The following is a 27161-nucleotide window of genomic DNA, read 5'->3' on the forward strand; positions in this document are numbered from 1 at the left end:
ATGCTAAACAGTTTGATAAATGGCGAAGGAAAATTTCAGAATTTGTGTGGGCCGGGAAGAAACCAAGGATTAAAATGAAAATTTTGACAGATGCAAAGGAGAGAGGTGGATTCCAATTACCAGATTTGAAATTGTATCATGAAGCAGTTTGTTTAGTATGGATGAAAGAATGGATAACGTTGTTAAATAAAAAACTTTTAGTGCTAGAAGGCCATGGAAAAAAATTTGGCTGGCATGCATACTTATATTTCGGAAAAAAGAAGATGGATGGCCTTTTCTCTCACCATTATATAAGAAGTAATCTACTAAATGTATGGATAAAGTATAAGAAATATGGTGATGAGAGGAGACCTTTGTGGATAGTGCCAGCTGAAGTGATAAAGATAACGGCTAAAACAGCCAAAGAAAAACGGTTATCATACAACCAGTTACTAAAAATACAAAGTGGAAAAATAGAACTGAAAACTGCAGAAGAACTGAGTTACAAATATGATTGGTTTCAAATGCAACAAATAAAAAGTTTGGTGGAGAATGATATTAAAACCGAAGGAATAAGGAAGGAGCAAACAGAAATGGAAAGAGTTCTGCTTGGAGACAATGAGAAATTAATTTCAAAAATATACAAATTACTTTTACAATGGTCTACAGAAGATGAAGTAGTGAAATCTCAAATGATAAAATGGGCAATTAATGTAAATAAAGAAATAAAGATGGAATCTTGGGAATATCTGTGGAAGAATTCTATGAAACTTGCAACATGTCATAGTATTAAAGAAAATTGTTTTAAGATGATGTATAGATGGTATATGACTCCAAAAAAATTAGCAAAGATGAACAACAAGATGCCAGATAGGTGTTGGAAATGCAAAAAGCACGAAGGTTCTTTCTGCCATATGTGGTGGACTTGTGAAAGGGCTAAAATGTTTTGGCAAATGATTCAGCAAGAGATTTCTAAGATTTTGGGATATGAATTCAATAAAGTGGCAGAGACTTTTCTGCTGGGATTACAAATGGAAAAATTTCCAAAAGAAGACAGAACTTTAATATGGTACTTGCTCTCAGCTGCTAGGACATTGTATGCGCAGCTGTGGAAGCAAGAAAAAATACCAGAGAAGTGGGATTGGATTACAAAAGTTATGTCATGGAGTGAAATGGACAAATTAACAAGAAAATTAAGAGAGTATGATTTGGAACTTTTTAAGTTGGAGTGGAAGAAATTCAGAAGATACGTAGAAAAAGAGTGGAAAATAAAAGGACATTGGACAATCTTTGATAATGATTAAGGTTTTTAAAATAAGAATATAACTTTTGGGGTTTTTTTTCTTTTTAATAGTTAAGGGTACCTTTAATATTTGCTTTCTTTAAGTAAATAACACTGGCGGGGGTCAAGTAACGGGGGTAGGGGTGGGGGAAAAGTAAAATATGGGGTAGAAAGTTTTTTCTTTTATTTATTTATTTATTTATTTATTTATTTATTTATTTATTTAATGGACTTATATCCCGCCCTTCTCACCGAAGTGTCTCAGGGCGGCTCACAACATAATGATTCATACAATTCAATTTAAAACATTTACAAATACAATAAAACCATAATTAATAAAACAAGATAAAATAAAGCCAGCGGTCTATAAGAGCATTTTGTTCCATCCAAAGATGTTCCATCCAAAGTATCAGTTAGGTGTTATAGGCCTGCCGGAAGAGGGCTGTCTTGCAGGCCCTGTGGAACTGCCCTAGGTCCCGCAGGGCCCGCACCTCCTCCGGCAGCTGGTTCCACCAGTAAGGTGCCGCTGTTGAGAAGGCCCGATCCCTGGTGGATTTTAGGCGGGCCTCCTTTGGCCCAGGGACTACCAGCAGATTTTGTGAGCCGGAACGTAGTACTCTCTGGGGAACGTGTGGGGAGAGACGGTCCCTAAGGTAGGCAGGTCCTAGGCCATACAGGGCTTTAAAGGTAATGACCAACACCTTGTACTGGACTCGGAATGTTACTGGCAGCCAGTGCAGATCCCGGAGCCCCGGCCGAATGTGCTCCCATCTTGGGAGCCCTAATAGCAGCCGGGCAGCAGCGTTCTGCACCAACTGCAGTTTCCGGGTCCGGCACAAGGGTAGCCCCATGTAGAGGGCATTACAGTAGTCCAACCTCGAGGTGACCGTAGCATGAATCACTGTTGCTAGGTCATTGCGCTCCAGGAAGGGGGCCAACTGTCTCGCCCGCCTAAGGTGAAAAAAAGCGGACTTGGCAGTGGCTGCTATCTGAGCCTCCATCGTCAGAGAAGGCTCCAATAGCACCCCCAGGCTCTTAACCCTGCCCGACGCTGTCAACGGCGCGCCGTCAAAAACTGGCAGGGGAATTTCCCTTCCCGGGCCGCAGCGACCCAAACAAAGGACCTCTGTCTTCGCTGGATTCAGCCTCAGCCCGCTCAGCCTAAGCCACCTAGCCACTGCCTGTAACGCCCGGTCCAGATTTTCTGGGACGCAGGCGGGCCGGCCGTCCATAAGCAGATAGAGCTGGGTGTCATCCGCATATTGGTGACAACCCAGCCCATACCTTCGGGCAATCTGGGCAAGGGGGCGCATATAGATGTTGAATAACATCGGGGAAAGTACCGCCCCTTGAGGCACGCCGCAGTCAAGCGTGTGTCTCTGGGACAGTTCCTCCCCAGTCGCCATCCTTTGTCCCCGACCATCAAGGAAAGAGGAAAGCCATTGCAAGGCCAGCCCCTGAATCCCAGCGTCGGCAAGGCGGCGCGCCAGAAGCCGATGGTCGACCGTATCGAACGCTGCCGATAGGTCCAACAACATCAGCACCGCCGAGCCGCCTTGATCCAGATGCTTTTATAAGTTGTAGATATAGTTTTGCTACCATATGTTACTAATAAAATTGTTTATTAACAGTAAATAATGCATTTTGCAACTGGATTACACAGTAAAAATCCAGTTGCAAAAGGCATTATTTACTGTAGTGTGTGAACGCACCTTAAGCCTTGTTAATCACTGTCAAACTCAATGTAAGCAGAGGTGTCAAAATCATTTGTTACAAAGGATGGATCTGCACAAATGCCATTTTGTTGGGCCGGGCCATGTGTGCCATAAAATGTGGTGCTGGGTACTGGAGATATAAAGTTTATAAATGACACAGGCAAACCCAATTAACAATATATATCTTTTTTTACTCAAAATACAATCAAAAGCAATTGATTCCTAGCAGTGAAAGCAATTGTTTTACTGGGGAACCCACAAAACCCCCAAGAAATGTATTTAATCATATGTAAGACTAGTTTTTCCCCCTCCAAAGGATACCATAAGGGGGAGGGTATCTTACATTTCCATTAAAAAAATGTTGCTTTTTGTATATATAACACTATACCAGTTTGGTGTAGTGGAGAGCCAGTTTGGTGTAGTGGTTAAGTGTGCGGACTCTTATCTGGGAGAACCGGGTTTGATTCCCCACTCCCCCACTTGCACCTGCTGGAATGGTCTTGGGTCAGCCATAGCTCTGGCAGAGGTTGTCCTTGAAAGGGCAGCTGCTGTGAGAGCTCTCTCCAGCCCCACCCACCTCACAGGGTGTCTGTTGTGGGGGAGGAAGGTAAAGGAGATTGTGAGCCGCTCTGAGACTCTTCGGAGTGGAGGGCGGGATATAAATCCAATATCTTCTTCAATATCTTCTTTTTAGGTGATGAGTTATCTTCCTTGCAATTAAGAGTTTTTCAGCGACGCCCCCTCCTCCATATGCCCAGCCTCAGCAGCTGAGCATGGTTACAATCCTTCCCTTGCTCTTTGTTTCCTCTCTTCCCCTGAGGATCTCAAGGAGGCTCATTGGACTCCTTCCTCCAGTGCCCCATCCCTACCAACAAGAACAACCCTGTGAGGGGGACCAGGCTGAACTACTAGTCCCAGGTGACCCAGACAACAGGGTCTTGGTTCAGGAGGGAGGGGGTCTGAACCAGGCTCTCCCAGATCCCCCAGCCCTAATTCTCATCCCTGCTGTGTTTCCCACAGAAGCAGCAGGACTGAGGGGGAAGGCTTGATGGAGAGACTGTTTCCCAAACCTCCAGGGTGTGCTTTGTGTCTCCACCTCATCACAGGCTGGTGGGGAGAACGGGGTCACCGTTCCTCACCCACCCTGGCACTCACTCTGCACCCCAGCTCTGTGGCTGTTCAGATATGCCACAGCAACACCCTTTTCCCCCTTCACTCTTTCATTCATTTCCAAAGCTGGAAGGTCTTTCCCCTCAAATGGTATGCACAAGACAGTGTAGTTGCCTCCCAATCTATACGCTGGCTCTCCCCCTTCCCAACCCCATCCCTTCACCAAAAAAACCACTGCTGTACATGCCCACTGTAGTCAGTCCCCCACATAGTTGCTGTATGGTGGAGTTGTGACAGTGCCAGCTACTTGGTTCTGCCCCCCCTCCCCGTTAGTGGCTTCGCCAATATTCACTGAGCTGTGGTTGGAGGTAGGAGGGGGGGGGGGAAACACTTTGCCTCCACTTTTTCTACCTTCACTGCCATTCCCCCTCTTCAGCCTCTTAGCCTTGCCCCTAGCCATTTCCTTTCTATTTCTTGACAGCTTTGATCACACACAAACACACACCCTCACCACCTGTGCTTGGTTACCCACTCACCCCCCCCCCCCCAAAGCAGCCTCCTGCCTTCCGTCCCACTTATCAGTTGCTCACAGGGCAGATAAGAACCCTGATCAAGCTGGTTCTGGCCCATGATTTGCATGTTTGACAACCCTGACTAAGGGATGACAAACCCCAAGGTGCAGCTGGCCACTCCAGCAGCTTGCTGTGGGATGTCAGAAATTACCTGAAATAAATACCTCTTTAACTGAAACTAACTGCTCTGCATCTGGGCTCATTACATAACATATGAAAGCACCTGATAACCTCAAAGTGCTTGTTAACCTAATGGTTTCCTAGAGACACTACCCAAAATAAACAGCCACTCTTAGTTAAGGAGAAAGCGGTTTCCAGCATCATAAATTCAGCATTTTTGTTTTTAGCAAGGGAAGGACTAACGAGAAACTAATTTGCATTGTTAGGAAAGTCATTGTTGTGGGGAGTAGCTCCAGAATGGTTCATGGCAGTCTCCCTGGATATGTGCTATGGGGTTATCCTGGATCTGAAATGTTGAAAGAACCTACTTCTGATTAAACAAAGAGAGAACTTAACTGGCTTTTGTCCCACAACAGGATAGAAGCGGTTGAGCTGACTCCCTGTTTCATGCAAACATTCTGTGATAAATACAGCAGCAGCCCATTAAACAGTGTTGAAAGTCCAAATGCATGGGACTTCTCCATTTAAAAGAAAAAGAAAACCATACAGTAGGTGAGGAACAAGACAGGAGTTTTTCAGAACATAACCTTTAAAGCCACCTGTCAAGCGTGCTTATTTCTGTAACATAATTGTTTCTTAGACAAAGAGCAGGTCACCAGCTCTCTACTGCTTCCCCCCATATTTACAACCATTGGGCAAGTAATCTGGATGACATCTATGCAATTATTCATTTATTTATTTTATTTGGTTTTGCTAATTTGCATTCCACCCTTTCCCACGAGTGGGCTCAGGGCAAATAACAACAAAAGTTAAAACAATTAAAAACTACAAGCCAAAACCATAGGATACAATAAAACAAACAACATATATGTCTCCTTGTTTATAAATTAATGAGTTTGAGGAATGGCAGAATTTGGAGGGCAGCATAACTTTACAAGAGTCTGGGTTTCTCCATGCTTCCCCACAGGGCCAGCTTGGCCACTAGGCAAACTAGGCAATTACCTAGGGCGCCAGGAAGGGGGGCACCAAATTAGACTCCCCCCCCCATGCCCAGGTCATTGCCTGTTTGTGTCTCCCCCATGCCACTGCTGCAACCACCTGCCCCCTCCCTTCCCCTCCGCAGCACAGCACTGCGCTCTTCCTCCTCCCCCACTCACACAATTAGAGGAGCGATGAGGCTTGGAGTCTGCCCTACCCTTTTCGATAGGACCCAGGCTGATTCTAAGTTGTTTGAAGAGCAGGCTGGTGGCCCTCACTTCCAGAAGTAAGAGAGGGGGAGAAGCCTCCTTCAGCACGCTCTTCAAATAACTTAGAATCAGCACAGGCCCTGCCAAAGTGGCCCGAGCCTTGAAATGCCCTGTCATTTCATGTTTTCCCAGGCTGCCATTTCATCTCTCTCTCTGTCAGTCAGTCTTTTCCCCCTATTCTCCTACTTTTCCTAAGCAACATATTGCAAGAGTTTTTAAGCATGGTTGTACATCATTGCCTGTCTCCTGGCCCCACCCCCAAAGTCTCCTGGCTCCACCCCCAAATTTAACCGGGCCATGGGGGGGAAAAGTTTGGGAAGCCCTGCACTAGGTAATTCAGAGCCTCTAGAGATAACCTGGTTTGAGACCTATTAATAAACCTATCAGTTGATAATTTTAGGAAGGCTGATATAGAATAGGATACAGTAGCAGTGGCAGACTGGCCAGGGTGTCAGCTTGCCCAATGGCAAGTGGGCCCTGTAGGCCCCTGAGGAAGGGAAGGAAAGGTCCCCTGTGCAAGCACCAGTTGTGACATTGGGGTGACATTGCTTTCACGTTTTCATGGCAGACTTTTTACAGGGTGGTTTGCCATTGCCTTCCCCAGTCATCTACACTTTCCCCCCAGCAAGCTGGGTACTCATTTTACCAACCTCAGAAGGATGGAAGGCTGAGTCAACCTTGAGCTGGCTACCTGAAAACCCAGCTTCCACCGGGGATCAAACTCAGGTCTTGAGCAGAATTTAGGACTGCAGTACTGCAGCTTTAACACTCTGCACCACGGGGCTTTTCCCTGAGGAAGGGCCCCCCCTTAAACATTAGACAATATGTTAAAAATTTAATAACCTTTTAGTAGCTTGAAAATAAAACAGAAGTCCCAATATTATTACTGTAATGCAGCTGAAATTTACATTGTATTTAGGGTTGCTAGCCTCCAGATGAGGCCTGGGGATTTCCCTCTTTTACAACTGATCTCTAGCTGGCAGCGATCAGCTCCCCTGGAGAAAATGCAATCTGTATTTACATTTAGTATCTACTGTTAACTGCCAGTAATATGTACAATATATGTACACTGAAATTACTAAAAATATGTACATTTATTTTGCAAAAATTTTAATTGTACCTTTTTCCCACTTATGTTTTTTTTGAAAATTGTATTTATTTCTTATACAAATTAAACGATAGCCTTATAGTTGTGGGTGGGCCCCCTAGGTCTCCTGGCCACCAATATTTTTAGACCCAGTCCTTCACTGAATAGAAGAGAAAAAAGGAATTTCTGCGTAAATACCTCAGTAACCTCATGCAGGGGGGTTACATAAAGAGAAAATATGGTACACAACATTGGGTAGCATATATTTTCCTTATGAAAACTGAGGTGGCACAGGTATCCCGCAAACAACTAAAAGTGGAATGAGTGGATTGAGATTACTATAGAGGTATGATTTATCAGGATCCAGAACAGTAGATGAGGACCGTATTGGAAATAAGCAGGCAATTTATATGGTATTCTGCAAAAACAGAGAGTGAGACATCTGTCATCATTACCAGTTTGTTTCATCACATACAGAAGTGGAATGAGCAGAAGCTGAAATAAGTAGTTAACAACCAGGTTGCCTTATCGAATCTGTTAGTGCATAATTTGTTGAAATTTCAGTGTCTTCAGACTTTCAGATTTTCACAGAAAAAAGTAAAACACAAAGAGCTTTCAAGTCATCATGGCTATAGCAAGAAAATGAGCTTCACATAAAAGGCCTGTTACTGTGGTGATAAGAGCTTCATGCATACAGACTTTCTCCCAGTATTCCATCCTGTGAATCCCTATGTCTGTTCTTCGTCTTGCTTAATCCCTCCTGGCAATGGAGCATCCTACCTGGCGATGAAGACTTGGGATGGGCATGAACTGGGAAAATGGAGATTCATCCCAATTTGTGAGGTCTCACAAATTTTCATGAACCTTCCCATTTACCAAACTGGTTAATTTTGTGAGGTTCATGATGTGGTAGAATGGAATGGCCCCCTTATGGGTTAGAGATGTCAACCTCACAGCTATTCTCCAGCTGATTCTTCACTTCCACCAAATGGAGATAACTCCCATTTCCTTTAGACCCTGGGACCCTCAACTTCTGGGTCTCCTGGGGTCCCCCTTATGGCCTGGCCTCTCTCTGACTATCCCATGAGCTGGTTTCCTGGGACTCCCACCACTTCTACCAAAGGGAGATCACTTCTTTTTCCTTTTGACCCTATGATCCTTAACTTCCAGACCTCCTGGGGTCCTCCTTTTTGGTCTGGCCTCATCTGCCAGCCTTCCTCTGACTGCCCATGGGTCAGTTTCCTGGAGTTCTTGCCACTTCTGCATAAAGGAGATCACCTTCCCTTTTCTCCCCCAAGTCTTGGATCTCCACCTCCTCTCTCTCCTGTTCCACCGCTGGCAGGCACTCCTCTCCCTCTCTCTCATCTCCTTCCACCCCTGACCCAGGCTGTTTCATGCTTTCCTCTGTGCCCCCAGGCCCAACAAGGCTCACTTTTGTTTGGTGTTTGGAGGGCCACTATTAGTGCTTCCAGGACTGCAGAAGTCCATCCACCCTATTGCTTTGACAATTAATTCATCAGTGCAAGTGTGTCTGCTGCATCCACCACTGGCATGAACTGTACAAACTTCCATAAAAAACAGAGGATTGTGGGAGGTTCATTGCAGGCACAATCACACAACCCTTCGCTCATGAACCTTGAACCAGGTGATTTTCGTGATAAGGTTCATGTCCATCCCCAATCAAGCCTTCTTCAAATATTCACTTTGCCTCAAATTAATTAGGTAACATGAAATATATTTGCTTAATTGTATATTTGACTTTGTCATTTCAGAAACTGACACTTGCTTGAGTGCACATTAATAGGGTGTGCACGTGTGTGTCAAGGGGTACAAATTCTTCTGAGAGCCAGTTTGATGTAGTGGTTAGGTGCATGGACTCTTATCTGGGAGAACTGGGTTTGATTCCCCACTTCTTCAATTGCAGCTGCTGGAATGGCCTTTGGGTCAGCCATAGCTCTCCCAGAGCTTGAAAGGGTAGCTTCTGTGAGAGCTCTTTCAGCCCCACCCATCTCACAGGCTGTCTGTTGTAAGAGAGGAAGTAAAGGAAATTGTAAGCCACTCCGAGACTCTGAGATTCATAGTGAAGGGTGGGGTATAAATCCAATATCATAACCTTCTAAGACAGATCATGTACTTACATTCACAATTCTCAGAGCTGCAACCTCTGTAGGTATCTTGGTCACTTACATATGCTGTTGCACTTTTGTCTTCTTAAGTTTCTCGTCTCCTTATTCAATGCTGATTGGTCTCTTACTTTTCCTCTTATAGCCGGAGAACCTTCTATTGGCATCCAAACTGAAAGGAGCTGCTGTTAAATTGGCTGACTTTGGCCTTGCTATTGAAGTGGAAGGAGAGCAGCAGGCTTGGTTTGGTGAGTGGAGCAACTGGGCTTTGAAATGTATCCCCCACAGCATCTTGTTTCTGTTCATATAGCAGGATGTAGTTGCTCTGGACTCTTCGTGAATCTCAAAAATCCAAACAAAGGGTTTTGCAGTAGCTCAGGGGTGGCCAAGCCATGGTTTGGGAGCCACATGTAGCTCTTTCACACATATTGTGCAACTCCTGGAGATTAAGGCTTACTCTTGAGTAAGTGTGTGCAGCACTGGGACCTCAGTCAGCCTCTGAGCACTGACCTATATGTAGGCAACTATTTTCACCATGTGTGAAGGGGGAAGGAAGGGGAAGTAGGCAGGCTCTTCTCCACTGCAAAGGTTGCCTGGAGACCTAGAGTGGGAAAAGAGAGCACAATAGCCAAGGGAGAAAACGAGAATGTAAGGGAGGGAAGCTGCTGGCTGCACCACCAAGTCCATAATTAATAGTTTTAATAAAAACGTGTGTATAGTATATGTACTGTGGCTCTCAAATATCTGACATGTATTCTTTGTTGCTCTTATATTAAGCATATTTCACCATACCATCCTTCAAAAATGTTTTTGTGGATTACTACCTATTCACTATCCTTGGTACTTAAATAGGCATGGACATGCATGTGTGTGTATACACCCCCTCCCAAAAAAATTGTGCTATTCATAGTTCAAAATGTGAAGTTAGCATAGAAAGAAAAGAACATCTTTTGTTTATAGATCCAAGTGGGCAGCCATGACACTATCCAATGTATTTCTCTTTTAGCTGTATTGACATACTCAAATAGGGATATTGGCTGTTTATCTCATTACATATACTGAACCCATCTCCCACTAATTTTAATGTATTTTTCTTCTAATGGCAAACTATATGCATGTTACATGTTAAAAGGTAAATTAGTTGAATGGGAAAAATGTCTGAGAAAGAAATGCCCTCATTTTAGTCCAGGCTTATAACAATACAGTGATTAACAGAAATTCTCACATTTTGACATGAGATCGAAAGCTACTATACAAATATAAAGAAGTTGGGTCATTATCAGTGGCTGTGGGTTTGAGGCAGTGACCCAAGCAGTAATACAAGCAGAGATCTAGAGAAGAGAACAGAGAGGCATTTTATGTAAGCCGGGAATGGAAGCTTTAGTGGCTCTACATGGGGCATGTGGGGAAGGTGTACACTGTAGGGTAGATTCTGGCCTCAGTTATCAGCCTTAAATGGAAACAAAATATCCCCCCACCCGCCTTGGATTTAATTTGATTTTTAGATTTATATCCTGCCCTTTCCTGCAAGCAGACTTGGGGCGGTTTACAACAGAAATTTAATACAAATCCAAGTAAAATATAAAACATCATAACAACATACAGCTTAAAGTCTTAGTAGGCTTCCCAACCTCCCCCCCCCCCCGCCCTGGCGCGGGACCCCTGAATTTGCAGCCTCCTCCCCCGCTCTCCAAAAATCCGGAAGCGGGGGGGACACGGCGCCATTTTGGTGCCATTCGCTCTTGGGGCATTTGGAGGCAGGGCGGCCATTTGCAAATTGCAAAAAAGCGGCAGGGAGGCCTTGCAAAGAACAACCCGCCCTCGCTTGGTGCCCCTTTTGCAACAGCCTCGAGCTTTCAGTTTCCTTTCCTTTCCTTCCCTTCCTCGCTCTGCGATACCTCTCCCCACCAGCCTTTAGAAAGAACTACAACTCCCAGCATGCCTAGCGTGGCAGAACGTTCCGGCCTTGTAGTTCTCTGGGCCGCTCGCCTCCCATTGGCTTGCGGGACTGAGCTCCGGACGGGGAGCTACGCTTCCCACCATGCCCCGTGGTGGGACCTGGGCTTCTGCGAGTCGTCTTCGTTCTCACACGGGGAACAGCTGATGGAGAAGCGGACAATGGCTGCAGGTTGCGGGGCAGCTGATGCGGGGCGGGGGGCGAAGGTAAGCGAGCTGGGAGGAGACAGCAGGTAAGAGAGAAACCCCCCCCCCGTCCAGTAGGGGAGGGGCAGTGAGGCTGGATTGCAGAAGGGGAGAGAGAGAGGGAGGCGTGGGAATGCACTTGGCTAGCAACGCCAGAAGGTGAACGGGGATCGCACATGTTGCTGTGCTTCTCCCGTGTCCCAGAGGGCAACGCGTGCAAAAAAGCACGTCCGAAGAGTTCAGGGTCTCGAACGGCCCGCCCAAAGCCAGTCCACCAAGCGTTTCGCGGGTAGACTGCTCCTGCGCATGGAGGTGCTACTGCTGATTGGGTTGCCAGTCCCCAGGTGTTTAATTATGCTTGTCACAGCCTTGATCTTGGCTCCACCCCTAATGTCTCCTGGCTCCACCCCCAAAGTCCCCAAATATTTCTTGAATTGGACTTGGCAACCCTATGTCTGAGGGCAGAACAACATATCAACAACAGGCTTAGGAAAGCATGGCCACACAGCAGCATATAGGCCAATATCTGGCAGCATAACATAGTCACAGTGGTGGTAAAAATATTGGGGAGGCTAGCTGGTAACAAGAGGGTGCCTGCCCAATCAGTTGAAATCTTGGTGGAAAAGCTCCATCTTGCAGGCCCTATGAAACTTTGACTTGAAGATGGGGCAGGGATAGAGGGGAAGTGCTTGTAGTCAGAGGTGCTAATATTAGTCTAGGTTTTTGTTAGCATAAATGTCAAAGTAATAAGATCTTTTAAGTCTAAATGCAGCTTTATTAATTTCTGAGAGGTCCTGATTATTGGTGTGGGACCAGACAGAGGGATGCTGTCAGACAGCATTTGTCGCCCAAGGAGCACAATGACATTAAAGTAGGTGTACATGTAACTGTATCCCTTTTCTACGGCCTTTGCCTTGGAAATGCTCCCAAGCTCATTTTTTGTGATCTCATGTGACTGGCAGAGAAGAGCTGGTTCTGGCACCTCAGAGGGTATAGTCAAAGGCCTGCAAATTGTAGGCTTGATGGCAAGATCAAATCATATTAGAATTAATGGTATACATGAAGGAAGTAAATTATTTTTGGATGTGTGCACTTGAGGCTTTATATCAAGAATATGTAGCAAAAGGCCCAGGGATCATAACTATCTAATTTTTAATTCACCCTTCCTTCAAAGAGCTTGTGGTGGTATACAGGATGTTCCCTCTTTTGTGTGATTCACAACAACCCTGTCAAGTACATTAGGCTGCAAAACAGAGACTAGGACAAGATTAGGGTTGCCAGCAGAGGGTTAGGAAATACCTGGAGATTTTGGGGGTGGAGCCTGAGGAGGGCAGGGCAGGGGAGGAACTTCAATAGGGTATAATGCCATAGAGTTCACTTTCCAAAGTGGCCATTTTCTCGAGGGGAATTGATCTCTGTCACCTGGAAATCAGCTATAATCTCAGGAGATTTCCAGTCACCACCTGGAGGTTTGCAAAGAATATTTGGCCCACTTCATGGCTGAGTGGTGCCAAGGTCCCCTAAATGCTAGCCCAGTACTCTTACCTCAATAGCACACTGGCTTTCTACTTCTTTTAGAATGTCTGTATAGATAATAGGTAAAAATGAATGGCATATTTCACAGCATCCTTTTCCACAGCTATGTCTGAAAATATGCTGGCGGTAGATGCTAGGGGACAAATTGTGGTTTCTGTTTTCATGAGTTTGTTACATGATTTTAAAGGGGCTAGTAAGGGTTTCTGTCCAGTGCCATCCTTTGAGGCTCCTTCTTTATTCTCCCACTCTGCTCTTAATTTGGTCCCTCCTCCTGTCTATCCCTCAAGTCCCCCTTCCATTGGCAAATCCCTGCCAAGTTCCAACACCAGCCTCCCTTCTGACCTGTCCTTAGGGTTGCCAAGTCCAATTAAAGAAAAATCTGGGGACTTTGGGGGCGGAGCCAGGAGACTTTGAGGGTGGAGCCAGGAGAAATTGGGGGTGGAGCCAGGAACAAGGATATGACAAGCATAATTGAACTCCAAGGGAGTTCTAGCCATCACATTTAAAGGGACAGCACACCTTTTTAAATGCCTTTATTCCATAGGAGATAATTAAGGATAGGGGCACCTTCTTTTGGGGCTCATAGAATTGGACCCTCTGATCCAATCGTTTTGAAACTTGGGGGGTATTTTGGGGAGAGGCACTAGATGTTATACTAAAAATTTGGTGCCTCTACCTCAAAAAATAGCCCCCCCAGAGCCCCCAATACCCATGGATCAATTCCCTATTATTCCCTATAGGAATTGTTCTCCATAGGGAATAATAAGAGTGCCCAGTAGACATTTCCCTCCCACCCCCACGCTTTCTAAAGGGGGGGAGGGCCTCCAAACCAGGGAATCCCCTGCCCCCTCCCTCTCTCTCATACACAAATACTTATTAGATCTTCTTCCGGAGAACTCTACTTGCTGTGAAAACGAAAGAAAAAAAAGGGAGGGGCTGTTCTCCGAAGCCCTTCCTGTTTCCTGCTTCCTGCCCAGCCTTAAAGGGGCACACATTTTACAAACGACTCAGGAGCTCTACAACAATATGAAGCCTACACGTATGTTTCCCCCCCCCTCTACCCCCCCCCCCGCTTCCCGATTTTTAAAGAGCGGGGGATGAGGCTGCGAACCCAGGAGTCCCCCGCCAGGGCGAGGGGGGGGGGGTTGGGAAGCCTACCTGTCCTCACTCTCCTTCACTGATGGGCCCAAAACCTCCATGTATCCTTCCTGCTGGCCTCCTTGTTGGCATGCCACTTTTGCCAGGTCCTCTGCCTTGGTCTTTTGGCCAGTTGCTCTGCAGGGGGGCTGGAGGGTGATGAGTCCCCCTGCCCCCAAGTGGTGTCAGCATGTTGGGGATGTCCCCGCTCATTCCCAAAATGCCCCCAAATTCCCCCCACCAGCCAGAAAAAGGGACCTGGCAACCCTATCATTTAGACAGTGTACAGGTCCTCAACTTAATACATTTGTGGTGGATAATATATCTAGTTAAACAATATTAAATGTTTCTTTAACTTTACTTCCCCAGTGTGTGAGGCTTTTCTTGAATTTGTTGAGTCACTTCATTAAAAACTCAACTCAGAAAAGCCTTCTTGGGTGCTAGCTGGGGTTCATGTAATGTGTGATAACTTGCAGTTACAAATGCAAGTTAATTAGGTCAACGTGACACATTGCTATTGTATCTTTGAACTATAGTCACAGCTGTTAAGGGAACAATTTGTACTTTTTCAAGCTACAACTACAATTTGCTGATTTATATTAGAATTACTGATCACTAGTTGAGCACAGTTGTTTGCATGCAAAGGTCACAGTTCAGTCCAAATCTCCAGCTAAATGGATCAGCTGTACATTCAAACATTTATTCATTTTCTGTATTTATCTTGCTCCTCTTTCAAGGACCTCATGCTAGCATACAGTATGTCACCAATTTTATCCTGCAAGAACTTAGTGAACTAGGTTAGTTTGAGAGACAGATAAAGGAAGCCAAAGATCAAAACTGAGGGGTAAACTACACAGTACAGGCAAAGACATGTAATAAATCAGCAAAGTTTTTTTTTGCCCTCCCTTCTTTTGCAGTGTAGTTATGCTTTTTGAGATACCACTCCAGAGGGCCATGTGAAACAAAGATGTACTGGAGGCTAGGTGCTTAAGTCCCTACCCACCACATCTCTTTTCCAGATTGCTCCCTCAAAGCTGTTTTCCTGTGTGTGGGGTTTCAAACATTGTTTGCCTCCTCCCAGTTGTGTTTGTGTGTGTTTTTAAAATGCTACTGGGATTTGTTCTATATGTTTCTGTGTAATGTCCATTCAGCCCCAGATTTCATGACTGAGTGTGGGGATTTTCTAAGTCAAGACATAACCCATTATCCTACATTATATCTCTGGTTATATATCTGTTATCAGAGCTTTCATAACATTTCTACATTGCTAAGTGAACATGTTTTCTAACATACTGGCATAACTGTTGGTATAGTAAACACTGCTGCAGTAAGTCTTCAGGTCATGCTCTCAGGTCGGTTTCACATGTTCAGTTTTATGCCTGGGGGGTGGGGAGAGAATATTTTCTGGATCACTGCTGCTTGATTAGTGTAAAATGAATGCTCTCAGTGTTTGTCAAGCTATACCACATTTATTTAAGGCTGTGGGAAGATTGACATATATTTGGGTGAAACTTGGGAGTGTGGAGAAAGTCCAAAATGTGGCGTGTGTGTGTTAAGCACTGTCATGTCATTTCCAGCAACCGTATGAATTAATATCCTCCCAGATGTCCTATTGTTGACAGCCAATCTCATGTCTTGCAAATTGGGGGCCATGGCTTTAAGTCAATCCCTCTTATGTTGGTTCTAGTGTTCCCTCTAAACTGAGTTAGTGTGAGCTAGCTCACAGTTTTTTAGCCTCCGGGTCACACATTTTTATCTTAGCTCAGGAAAAATAGCCCCAGGGCAAACTAACGTATGCAGTAACTCACAACTTCAATGCCAGTAGCTCACAAAGCAGAGTTTTTGCTCACAAGACTCCACAGCTTAGAGGGAGTATTGGGTCTTCCCCTTTTTCCTGCTGCCCCCAACTTTTCATACTATTATTGTCTTTTCCAGTGACTCTTGTCTTCTCATAACATGACCAAACTATGATAGCCTCAGTTTAGTCTTTGATTTCAGGCTTGATTTGATCTAGAGCCCACTTATTTGCCTTTTGGCAGTTCATTGTACCTGTAAAACTCTAACACAACATTTCAAAGGAATCAACTTTATTCCTGTCAGCTTTCTTCATTGTCTAACTTTTACACATATGCATTTATTGAAATCTAATCCATCTTTCCTTATGAAATGTTCTGTATACAGACTGAAGAGATAGGGAGATAAAATACATCTTTGTCTGACACTTTTACCAATTGAAAACCATTCTGATTCTCCATATTCTGTCCTAATAGTGGCCTGTTGTCCAGAATATAGATTGTGCATGAAAACAGTCAGATGCTGTGGCACACACATTTCCTTTAAAACCAGCCATAATATTTCATGATCCAAACAGCTAAAAGCTGTGCTGTAATCTACAATACACAAGCAGATTTTCTTCTGAAATTCCCTCATATGCGTCAGTAACTGACATAAATTTACAATATGATCTCGTGCCTCTTCCTTTTCTGAATCCAGCTTGAATATCTGACATTTCTCATTCCATATATGCAGGGCTTTTTTGTGGAAAAACCCCCAGTAGGAACTCATTGTCATATTAGGCCACACCCCTTGAAGCCAAGCCAGCCAGAACTGCATTCCTGCTCAAAAAAAGCCCTGCATATATGGCAACGGTGTTTGTTGCAAGATTTTGAGCATCACTTTACCTGCATGAGTAATTAATGTGATGGTCCAATAGCTGCTGTAGTCTTTGATATCTCCTTTTTTTCAGAACTGGATTTTGAGCTTACCTTGATTCATACTTCTCATATTTCTTGTTCCTATTATATGTGCCAAACAGCTTTGGACTTTCCTTTTGCATCCATTCACATCAACAACTGAACATCCCTTTGGCTTTAATGCAACAGCGTCATTAAGAATAGCAGTAGTCATAGTTGTCCTCAACTCTTTCTCAGTAGCTAATTGAGTGCCATCCGACTTGGGGATTTCATCTTCCAGCACTATATCTTTTTTCATTTAGATCTCACCATAGGGTTTTCAAGGTAAGTGTTGGTCAGAAATGGTTCTGTGCAGTGCTAACCAGGGTTAGCTGAAGTGACACTGCCATTGTCTATGACATCTTCCACTACTACTTCCAGTAGCTTCTACCCTTCAAGGATTCCTCTGCCCCCATCACCACTGGAATTGTCAGTTCTCATCTGCTGATGTGGCTGTTGATCCCCAAAAGGGTGGATGCATCTTAGTGTGGTGTCTCAGCTGTGGCCATTCCACCTTGAGTGACTCTTGCTAGCAGTTTAGATCCGTTGCAGCTTCACTGACACACACAAACTCCCTCACCATGTTAAGGTGTTCATCCAAGAAAGCGCCAAAATGTGGTAATGAATGTGAACAGAATTCTGTTTCTTGAGAATCTCAACTTTTTTCTTTTTTCAATCACGTTTCTAGCCCTTATAGCTTATACATACACCAACAATATTTCAACGACTGGAAGTTTTATTCAGTTTCCCGCTGCTGCTTCTGGGATTTTAGCTGACTTTAAATGCTTAGATTCTTAAGAAACCAAATTCAGTTTGTATTTCCTCATGTTCTGGGCTTTCCCATGCTCTCATGGAATCACGGCACATATTCTAAGTAGACTTTATTTTTTTCTTCGCAAAGATTGCCTGCATATTGGGGAATATATGGCATGTGATGCAGTCACCCAGAGGGAATTCAGACAATTGCATAGTATTCTTTCACTTGGGAATTTTACAGTAATGGGAACCCAGAAGAAACAGGTTGATTGAAAGGAGCACACTTCTGATGGGTGTGCGTGTTTGCTTATATTTCATTTAACTGTACAACCCTAATAGAGTGTTTTATAAACCTGGCTTCATTATGAGCAAAAATAACATAGGCATTGTAGCCATGGTTAGGTCATTACAGTATGTGAGGTCATTTTATTAAAGGTACAGTTTCTGCAAAGATTTTAAAGAAAAGTGACAAAGCCTAGCAGGGAAACAAGCCAAACAATGCATTCCTGGAGACAACTGAATTGTCCCAGAGTAACTTCTGCTGTTATAGAAAATGGATTGCATATACAAAGTCCACAAATTGGCCTGTAATACAGTCATGGATATAAAAATGCTTTGTGTTTTCTAGAGTTTGGCTTATGCCCATTTACAGGTAGGTCCAGTGATTTGTGTAAGGTTTAAGGTTTATTGGATTTGTATCCCGCCCTCCCCGCCGAAGCAGGCTCAGAGCGGCTCACAACCAGTAAAATCAAAACAATTCACTCACATTACTTACATCATAAATTAAAATTAAACAGTTAAAACAGTCTGGTGCTTTCCTTTGCTTTTGTAAATTATCTGTTACTAAGTGTGGCAATTGTAAAATCAAGGCAAATTCGGTTTGGCTTATACTGGCATAAATCTGGGAATGTCACTGAAGCTTAGAGCTTCAGACTTTTCTGGTAGCAGTGGTTTAACATGTTGCATATTATCATTGTTTATCTCACTTAGGTTTTGCAGGCACTCCAGGTTACCTTTCCCCAGAAGTCCTCCGAAAAGACCCTTATGGCAAAGCTGTGGACTTGTGGGCATGTGGTAAGTGAGGTTTTGAAACATCACTTTGTATTAGAAGTAGACTTGTGGAAAAGGAGAAAGAGATCATTGTGCCCCAACAGCTGTGTTTTTTTATTATATTTCTTCTCATGATGCAGAAGATGGTGGTACATAAATTATTTGCTATACAAGGATTTCCTTGTCAGAACAATAACTTGGAAGAAAGGGGCACATAACAATAAGTAAAAATGAACAAAACTTCTGCATTAAGCTGAGATTACATTGATGATCACTGTTCCCTGAATAATATACCTTGGATATATTATCTGATTTTCAAGTTAGAACAGAGGACCTGGCAAAATGTGGGAGAATAGGTCGATATGTAGGCAACAATTAAGATAAGGGGCTGAGTACCCATACAGAAAATCAAGGTAGGGTGTTCTGAATACTGGAAAAAAATAATTCTCGTTCTCTCCAATTCATGATGTCCGGCCCTAGGTGGCAGGTAACGGATTACAGACTGGCCCAGGATAAAATAATCATTTGAATATTTCACCCTTTTATCACAATTTGTGATATGGTTGCCATTAAGGATCAACACCACTGTGGTATATCTGTTGTATACATTACAATGAAACAGTCTGCTTTACACCCTGATATTTATGTGAGCTAATTTATTCTCATGAGATAGAGGAGTCTCTGATTAGTTAGTTATTTGTTAATTAGAAGTGTTGACTGCATGGGCTCTGTCATTCTGAAACCAGCTGCTCCCATCCCTGGTGCCTCCTTGTTAATAAATAGATGTTGTTTTGGGCACGCTTGTCTCTGCTCTATGAACCTAAGAGGAGGAACCTGAGTACCTTGTTCCTAATCTACAACAACAATGCCCACAAGTGGGAGGAAGGCTAGCAGTTGCCAACTTGAAGTTGAGAAATTTCTGGAGATTTGAGGGTGGAGTCTTGGGAAGGCAGGGTTTGGGAAGGATCTCACTGGAGAGATAATAGAGCCCACCCTCCAAAGCAGCCATTTTTTTCCTGGAGAAATGACCTTTGTAGTCTGGTGATCAGTTGTAATTCTTTGAGATATCTAAACCCCACCTGGAGACTGGTGACCCTAGGAGGAGCTAGGATTACCAGCTGGAGTTGTTATCCCAGAATTACATGTGAGCTGCAGACTAGAGAGATCAGTTCCCCTGTGCCAAATAGAATCTTCGGAGGACATACTCTGGGGCTTCATATCCCTCTGCGCTTCCTCCCCATGTGCCACTACCCTAAATCTCCAGGGATTTCCCAAGGTGCTAGCAGCCCTAGACAAGGAGTTTTAAGTGAGCATTCAGTCCACAGATATAAACATCCTAAAAGGAGACTGTTTTCAGACTAGTCATTTTGAGATGCTCAGGCTCCCAAATCCTCCAGTTTACCATATGTACAGCTGGAAAATCTCTCTGCCTATGACAATTTGCAGGATCAGTGTTTCCCTGGGCTCATGCAGCCAGTATCATTTTATGTGTACTGAAATCCACCAGAGGGTGTGGGTTGCTCATCCTTCCATGTCCATAAAGACTGGAGTCTCTTGCTGGCATATTTTGATTCCACCTATTCCGTTTGAGCCATAGAAAGCTCATATAGCAGTCTGAAGGTTTTCAGTACTTCAGCCAAGAAGCTATACCACACATCATTAGTATGATGCTAGTTATGCAATAAGGTATCCATTTACATGAAGAGCTCTCAACAAATCACCTTCAATGTTTAGTCTCCAAAAATCTAAGCAACTAAACTAGCATTTTACCACCTGTACTTGACAAATACAGGTGTAACAATGCTGTCTTCTTCCTGTACTGCTCAGGAGTTATTCTCTATATTCTACTGGTTGGCTATCCACCTTTCTGGGATGAAGATCAACACAGACTATACCAGCAGATCAAAGCTGGAGCCTATGACGTGAGTAATAGTGTTTTTCTTTCTCTCATTCTCCATTATTTCCTTCAATATTCTGATTTCTTGCATCGCTTTGCTCACACAATAGTAAAGTTAAAGCTTAGTTTTCTGTAAAATTTATAAGAGCTGTTTCTCTATAGTTTCCTGTATCACAAAGAAGCAAATCTTAACTTATTTCTTCCCTGTAGATGACAGAGGTTACAGAATTCACTTTGAAATTTAGGTGTGTTACAACTGTCACCTGACTTCATTGCTGCCTTTGTCTTCTTTTTAAAAATCAGGACAGAGCAGGGGAGTGGGCCCAGGAGAACCAAGAGTAGCTGTGGGTAAGGATCAAGGGGTGTGTCATGACTCAGAGGGGTCTTGTCAAGTGCTGCCACCACTCTGGGTTAAGGGTTCCCCTTGAGAAGGCCCAGAGTATCCTCCCAGGCCCTTCAGGCCTCCTGTAGCTTAGGCCAAATAATAGGCGTGAGGACCAGACAGAGTGAACAACAACAACAAAAAGGTTTATTGCAGTGCAATATAAATTAACAAGGTGCATGAAACAGTAAAAGGGTGAAGGGAAACTAAACAAAAGTCCTAATGCATCTGAACTTACAGTCCCTAAACCACTAACAAGCACTCACCCCTTCGCTTGGGTGAGGGCGCTTTCCCCAGCTCAAGCTCTTCAGGCACAGCCTACCTCTAGCTCAGCCTTCCAGGGAAAGAACACCCACTTCCTGGGCTGGGCCTTTATATTCTCTTCCCAGGCCCCACCCCTCTCCTAGCCTGTTTCCCTCCAAACCCCTTGCTACCCAATCAGAGGGGATCCTGGGAGTTTTCCCAGTAACTCCTAAGCATGCTTCCCTGGAGCCTGCAGGCCTCACTAGGCCCAGGATCATGACAGGGTGAGTTAGTCATTAACTTTAATGGGAAAGAACCCAGTGGGTCTTTGCCCTGGAGAGCTACCTTTCCAAGAGTGCCCCCCCCCCCCGTAGGGCTGACTAGGAGAAGCACAGTTGGGCTCATTCTGTTGGCCTAGGCATCGTGCAGCTAGCAAGGAAGAACATGGTGGCTCCGTCCCCTTCAGTTCCAGCCAGCTCTTTGGCCCTCATCAAGTGAAGGTGACAGGAGGGGGCTGAGATTCCTTTCCAGGGCCATTTTGATCTCCCAGTCTGCCCCTGGAGAAGATCCTACTTAGTATCCATATAGTAGTTTGTAAGTGTTCACAGTATATATCCACTGTCATAGAAATCCTTGCAGCAACACCATACTTTTTTATATATCAGCTGGTGTTAGGAGAGTAGTTCTTCCTTGGTTCTGGTCTTTTTTTGTCTGATTGGACCCAAAGAATAGGATTGAGGAACAGGATTGACGGGATGGAGTTTCTCCTGTGAAGTTCCATGGAGCTCTATTTGAACATCCATGCTCTTTAGTATTTAATGAGGTTTTTCATACTGAGTTTGGAATGGGAGGGAGTCATTAATGTGTAGATGACACAGCTCTGTATTTCATTGCTCAAACCTCCAGAAGCATCTGTCTTGCCTCTGAACCAGTGCTATGAGGCCTTGGTCAGGCAACCAAGTTAAGTTAAAATGAAGCAGAGAAATAGTGAGGTCTGCACAGAGTTACTGGTTTGAAGCGAGGTATACTTTATGGTACCATAAGCAGAACCCAGTCAGGCATGGGCCCCCAAAATGACTGAGTTAAAATCATTCTACATACAGACAGTTTTATTCACACAGAAAATAAGCAGGCAGGCACACAGGCTTATCTGATTTCAAAGGGCCCCACCTCTACTAAGTTCCCCCTGATAAAATTCCATGACTAAGTTTCCTTACTTATCTATATACAGCAAGTCGCCTGTAGGAGGCTGTTCCCTTATCTAATCTTACAGCTGGAGCTCACACCCACTGGGCGATAGTCAGTTTCTAACGGCAGTTTTACAACAGACCCCTTAGTTTGAAGACAAACCATATTTTTTACTCGATATGACAAATATTATTATTATTGGGGGTATTAATTATTCAGGGGCTGCCCCTTCAAAAGCAAACTGACACTAAATCCAGACCAAACAGAGTTGATGCTGATTGGAAAGGCAGGTTGACGGACTAGTTCTCCTTGTAGTTGATGGAGGATAAGAGTTTAGGGGTGCTCACTGGTCCAGCCTTGCTTTTTAAAAATCAGAAGAAGGAGATAGAAGATATTGGATTTATATCCCGCCCTCCACTCTGAATCTCAGAGTCTTAGAATGGCTCACAATCTCCTTTACCTTCCTCCCTCACAACAGACACCCTGTGAGGTAGGTGGGGCTGAGAGAGCTCTTACAGCAGCTGCCCTTTCAAGGACAACTCCTACAAGAGCTATGGTGACCCAGGCCATTCCAGCAGCTGCAAGTGGAGGAGTGGGGAATCAAACCCGGTTCTCCCAGATAACCGGGAGAGCCAGTTTGGTGTTGTTGTGTCCTAGGCTCAAATGGGAGAACTGTTACTTTTGGAGGGAACTGTTACTTTTGGAGGGAAGCCGAACAAGCCAGAGCTTGAACTCCACACCAGGGTTCCAGAGAAGGCCTAAGCATGCCCAATCAGGGGAAGGATTGAAACATAAGTAGCCAATCAACATCCAGGCTCATACTGTACCCTGATAGGCCCTTAGGGCCCTGTAAATAGCCAATCCATGTAGATAGTTAAGGACAAATCAGAAGGGGGGGAAGAATTGTATAATGGAGCGGGAAGTTTGAACAGAGCTCAGTCTGTGTGTGTGTGTTCCTGAAGTAAAGCTTGCTGAAATCACTCTCCGACTCTGGTCTCTTACTGCGCCGATCCCAGTACATTACAGGGGTAGTGGTTAAGTGTGCAGACTCTTATCTGGGAGAACCGGGTTTGATTCCCCACTCCTCCACTTGCACCTGCTAGCATGGCCTTGGGTCAGCCATAGCTCTGGCAGAGGTTGTCCTTAAAAGGGCAGCTGCTGTGAGAGCCCTCTCCAGCCCCACCCACCACACAGGGTGTCTGTTGTGGGGGAGGAAGGTAAAGGAGATTGAGCCGCTCTGAGACTCTTCGGAGTGGAGGGCGGGATATAAATCCAATATCTTCTTCATCTTCTATCTTCAATAAGAGTCTGTGCACTTAACCACTACTGGCCCGGAGCGCCTTCTACCAGCTGTATTTGGTTTGCCACCCCACTCCTTTCTTAGGTTTGGTCAATCTTGCTCTGCTCATCCATGTTTAACCTTGATTACTGTAATGCACACTACATTGGACTGCCCTTAAAATAGGATTGCTAACTCTAAGTTGCAAAGTTCCTGGAGATTTAAAGGTGGAGGCTGAGGAAGGCAGGGTTTTTGGGGGGAGTGGAGAGACCTCAGCAGGATACAATACCCTAGAGCCCACCCTCCAAAGCAGCCATTTGCTCACATGAGTGAGTGTCAGTTTGGTTAAGAGTGGTGGACTTTAATCTGGAGAACTGGGTTCAATTCCCCATCCCTCCTCCACATGAAGTCTCTTGGGTGACTTTGGACCAGTCACAGTTCTCTCAGAGCTCTTTCAGCCCCAAAAAATAAGTCTAGGTCACTTGCATAAACACTAAGAACTAGCATTTGCAGCTACCAGACAATCTTTGGATCTCCTTGCTATTCTATGCACAATGCCATACAATAATTATGAATTAATATTCTCCATGTGAACTGATCTCTGTCATCTGGGGATTGGTTACAATATTGGGATATCTCCAGGCCCCACGTGAAGGTTGGCAAGCCTACTTTGAAGACAACCTAGAACTGCAGCTGGTTCAGAATGCAGCAATTCTGTGTGCTTTTTACATCTTTTAAAGCCCTTCATGGCCTAGGACTGTCTCTTCCCATATATCCCATGTGCCAACTATGGATCTCAGGCTGCCATCTATTGGCAGTTCCTTCACTTATGATACAACTGCAGCCTGGTGTCAACAAGGCCCTATGTCTTTTCCATTGTAGCTCCCTGGGGAGTTGAGGGCAGAACAAGCTTTAGAAATTTTCACAGGATGCTACAAGGTTGTTTTATCAGCTAGTACCGTTAACAGCATATATAAAATAAGAGTTTGCAGGAGGGAAAGGTAATTTGTGGGTTTATTTTTGTTTGTTTTTAAAATCATGATGTTTTAATTGTGATTAGTAAGCCTCCCTGAGCCAAGAGGAAATACAGGAAATTAATATTTTCATTAATAAATACATATGTACCTCTTCCCAACCAAGGTATAAGTGTTCAATCTCCATTTTGTATTTGTGCATGGCCCAGACAAGCCATGTAATGAGGCTGCTCAGGGAATGGTTTTCTTTTTTTTAATGTGTTCAATAACAAGCTGGCAAGCCTGAAGCAAGATGGCAAGTCAGCACTGTACAGATTTTGGTAGAGCATGCACAGCACCTGGCCCCCACCCAGCAGTCATTCTGTGCTGCATTTGCTGCCTTTGACTGATGATGAAAACAACTATCCCTTCATTTTCTGCTAAATAAATGATGTTTTTGTACTTACCCATGGCGGGGATGGTAAGTGCCTTTAAGACACAGCCGGCGTATGGTGATCCTGTACGGTTTTCAAGGCAGGAGGTCACCCATAACCATTCTGAAATCTACAGCTGTTGTAGACTGGGAAAGGTTAGGCCAGACTTTAGGGAGGAAATGAAAGGTCTAACAAACCATTTGCTATTACACATTCACTCCCTTTGCTTTTGCAGTTTCCTTCCCCTGAGTGGGACACTGTCACTCCTGAAGCAAAAGATCTCATCAATAAAATGTTGACAATCAACCCATCCAAACGTATCACAGCAGCAGAAGCTCTAAAGCACCCCTGGATATCAGTAAGTATATGTATATGTGTTTCTTGGAAATTGCCCTGAATTTGAGTATTGTCTCCAAATAATAAGCAATGCTCATAAAACACTTTCTAGAGGCTCTCTGTGAAAGGACATCTCTGATATATAGTCAAGTCAAGTCAAGTCAAATTTATTTTTATATCCCGCCCTCCCCCGCCAAAGGCAGGCTCATATAGCATATGAAAAGATGAGAAAACTTATTTATTTGCATTATTATTGTTATGTATTATATCTCTGTTATGGTGGACCACAAATAGTGAGCCATTAGTTACAGACAATGCTTAATAAGGATATTCTTTTTTATATTTCTTATAATAGTCAAAATAGGCTGCAACCAACATCTTTTAAGAGAAGTATACAATACATAGTTATTGTCTATTTTAAGTAAAATTGGCCTTTCTTGACTTCTCTTTTCTTCACAATGGCTGGGCAGTTTCGGGCATACGGGAGGCGTCCCAAATTGGGCCAGTTCAAAAAGCAGCAGCTAAGGCCCGTTCAGATGCACCCCTGCAAATCACCCATATCTTGCATGGGAGGCACTTTGGCGCAGTCAAACAGTTGTCACGCACCATCCCAATAGTGTGGTTTGGGTTTCTTTTTTCCTTATATTTTTAGTGGCCATCAACCCATACGCCCATGCACCTAGGGCAGTTTTTTTTTTAAAAAAAGAATATCGGTGAGCACCTAGAGCAATTTGGTGGGTTCACACTGCCAATCTGCCTCACTTGTGTGCTCTTGCATTCAGACACCCGGAAAGGCGGATGGCGTGTAGCAGAAGAATTTGCTACCACTTCCTGATAGTTGTTTGAGCTGCCTCAGAGATGCCAGAGGATGTGACTATGGGAGCAGGATGGGAGGCAGATGTGTGTGCCTGAACTTGATTTTTTAATCTGTCTGCAAGACGTCTATAATATAGTGGGTTCAATGCAAGGAGGAAACAATTTGGTAGTGATCATGAACATATATATGAAGCTGCCTTATACTGAATCAGACCCTGGGTCCATCAAAGTCAGTATTGTCTACTCAGACTGGCAGCGGCTCTCCAGGGTCTCAAGCTGAGGTTTTTCACACCTACTTGCCTGGACCCTTTTCAGTTGGAGATGCCGGGGATTGAACCTGGGACCTTCTGCTTACCAAGCAGATGCTCTACCACTGAGCCACTGTCCCTCCCATAGCTCTTTATTAAGTACAGCATAGTATAGGGCTGCACTAAAAGACTGAGAAACTGGGCCACCAGGGCCAACTTATATACACTTCAAGGTTCCCATGCTAGTACGCCATTGGGTCATTCAAAATGGCCAGGGGCTTGTGATTGGAGCAGGGCAATGGGTATTTGGATCCTGCTGTCCATTGTTCCTGAGTCCCCAGGCTCAGTCCTTATGGCTCCAATGAGCCAGGCAGGAACACACACAAATAGTCTTCACTTTGGTCTGCATACACAACAATGTGCCTGTGTCGGCTTAAACTGCCCATCTGAACCCAGCCAATATCTAAAGCAGTGCATTTTAAGCTCTCGTTTACTGTTTTTGTGCTTACTCTTTTAATTCTGCTCTGATCTTCTTCGTGGTCTCTGTGCATCACACTTATGGGAGAAGGCGCCGGCGCCGATCACGATCGGTAACTTCAAAGCCGCGGATTTCCGCGCCCCCGTCCTGGTGCGCATGCGCAAGCACTCCCCTCCCTGCGCATGCCCACCAGGACAGGAGCGGACATCCCGCCAGTTCTCTTCTGACCGCCGTTGGGATCAGTCGATCTTCGCATCGGTCGGTGGATTTCTTCTTGCTGTTTGGATTTCCTTCTAGCTGTTCTTTGTTCGTCTGTCAG

The 27161-nt window shown here is 44.4% G+C and overlaps 1 protein-coding gene across 2 annotated transcripts in view; it reads left to right on the forward strand.

The window, feature by feature from the left end:
- Positions 1–27161, forward strand: part of CAMK2A (calcium/calmodulin dependent protein kinase II alpha) — a 206655-nt gene that overhangs the window by 132605 nt on the left and 46889 nt on the right. For both annotated transcript variants that reach the window (XM_060240317.1, XM_060240318.1), the window contains exons 7-10: positions 9381–9483; positions 18529–18612; positions 20416–20510; positions 25200–25322. In XM_060240317.1, the coding sequence (XP_060096300.1) occupies positions 9381–9483; positions 18529–18612; positions 20416–20510; positions 25200–25322 (405 nt within the window). The remainder of the gene's footprint in view (positions 1–9380; positions 9484–18528; positions 18613–20415; positions 20511–25199; positions 25323–27161) is intronic.

Source organism: Heteronotia binoei, chromosome 5 (assembly GCF_032191835.1).
Source record: "Heteronotia binoei isolate CCM8104 ecotype False Entrance Well chromosome 5, APGP_CSIRO_Hbin_v1, whole genome shotgun sequence".
Classification (NCBI taxonomy): domain Eukaryota; kingdom Metazoa; phylum Chordata; class Lepidosauria; order Squamata; family Gekkonidae; genus Heteronotia; species Heteronotia binoei.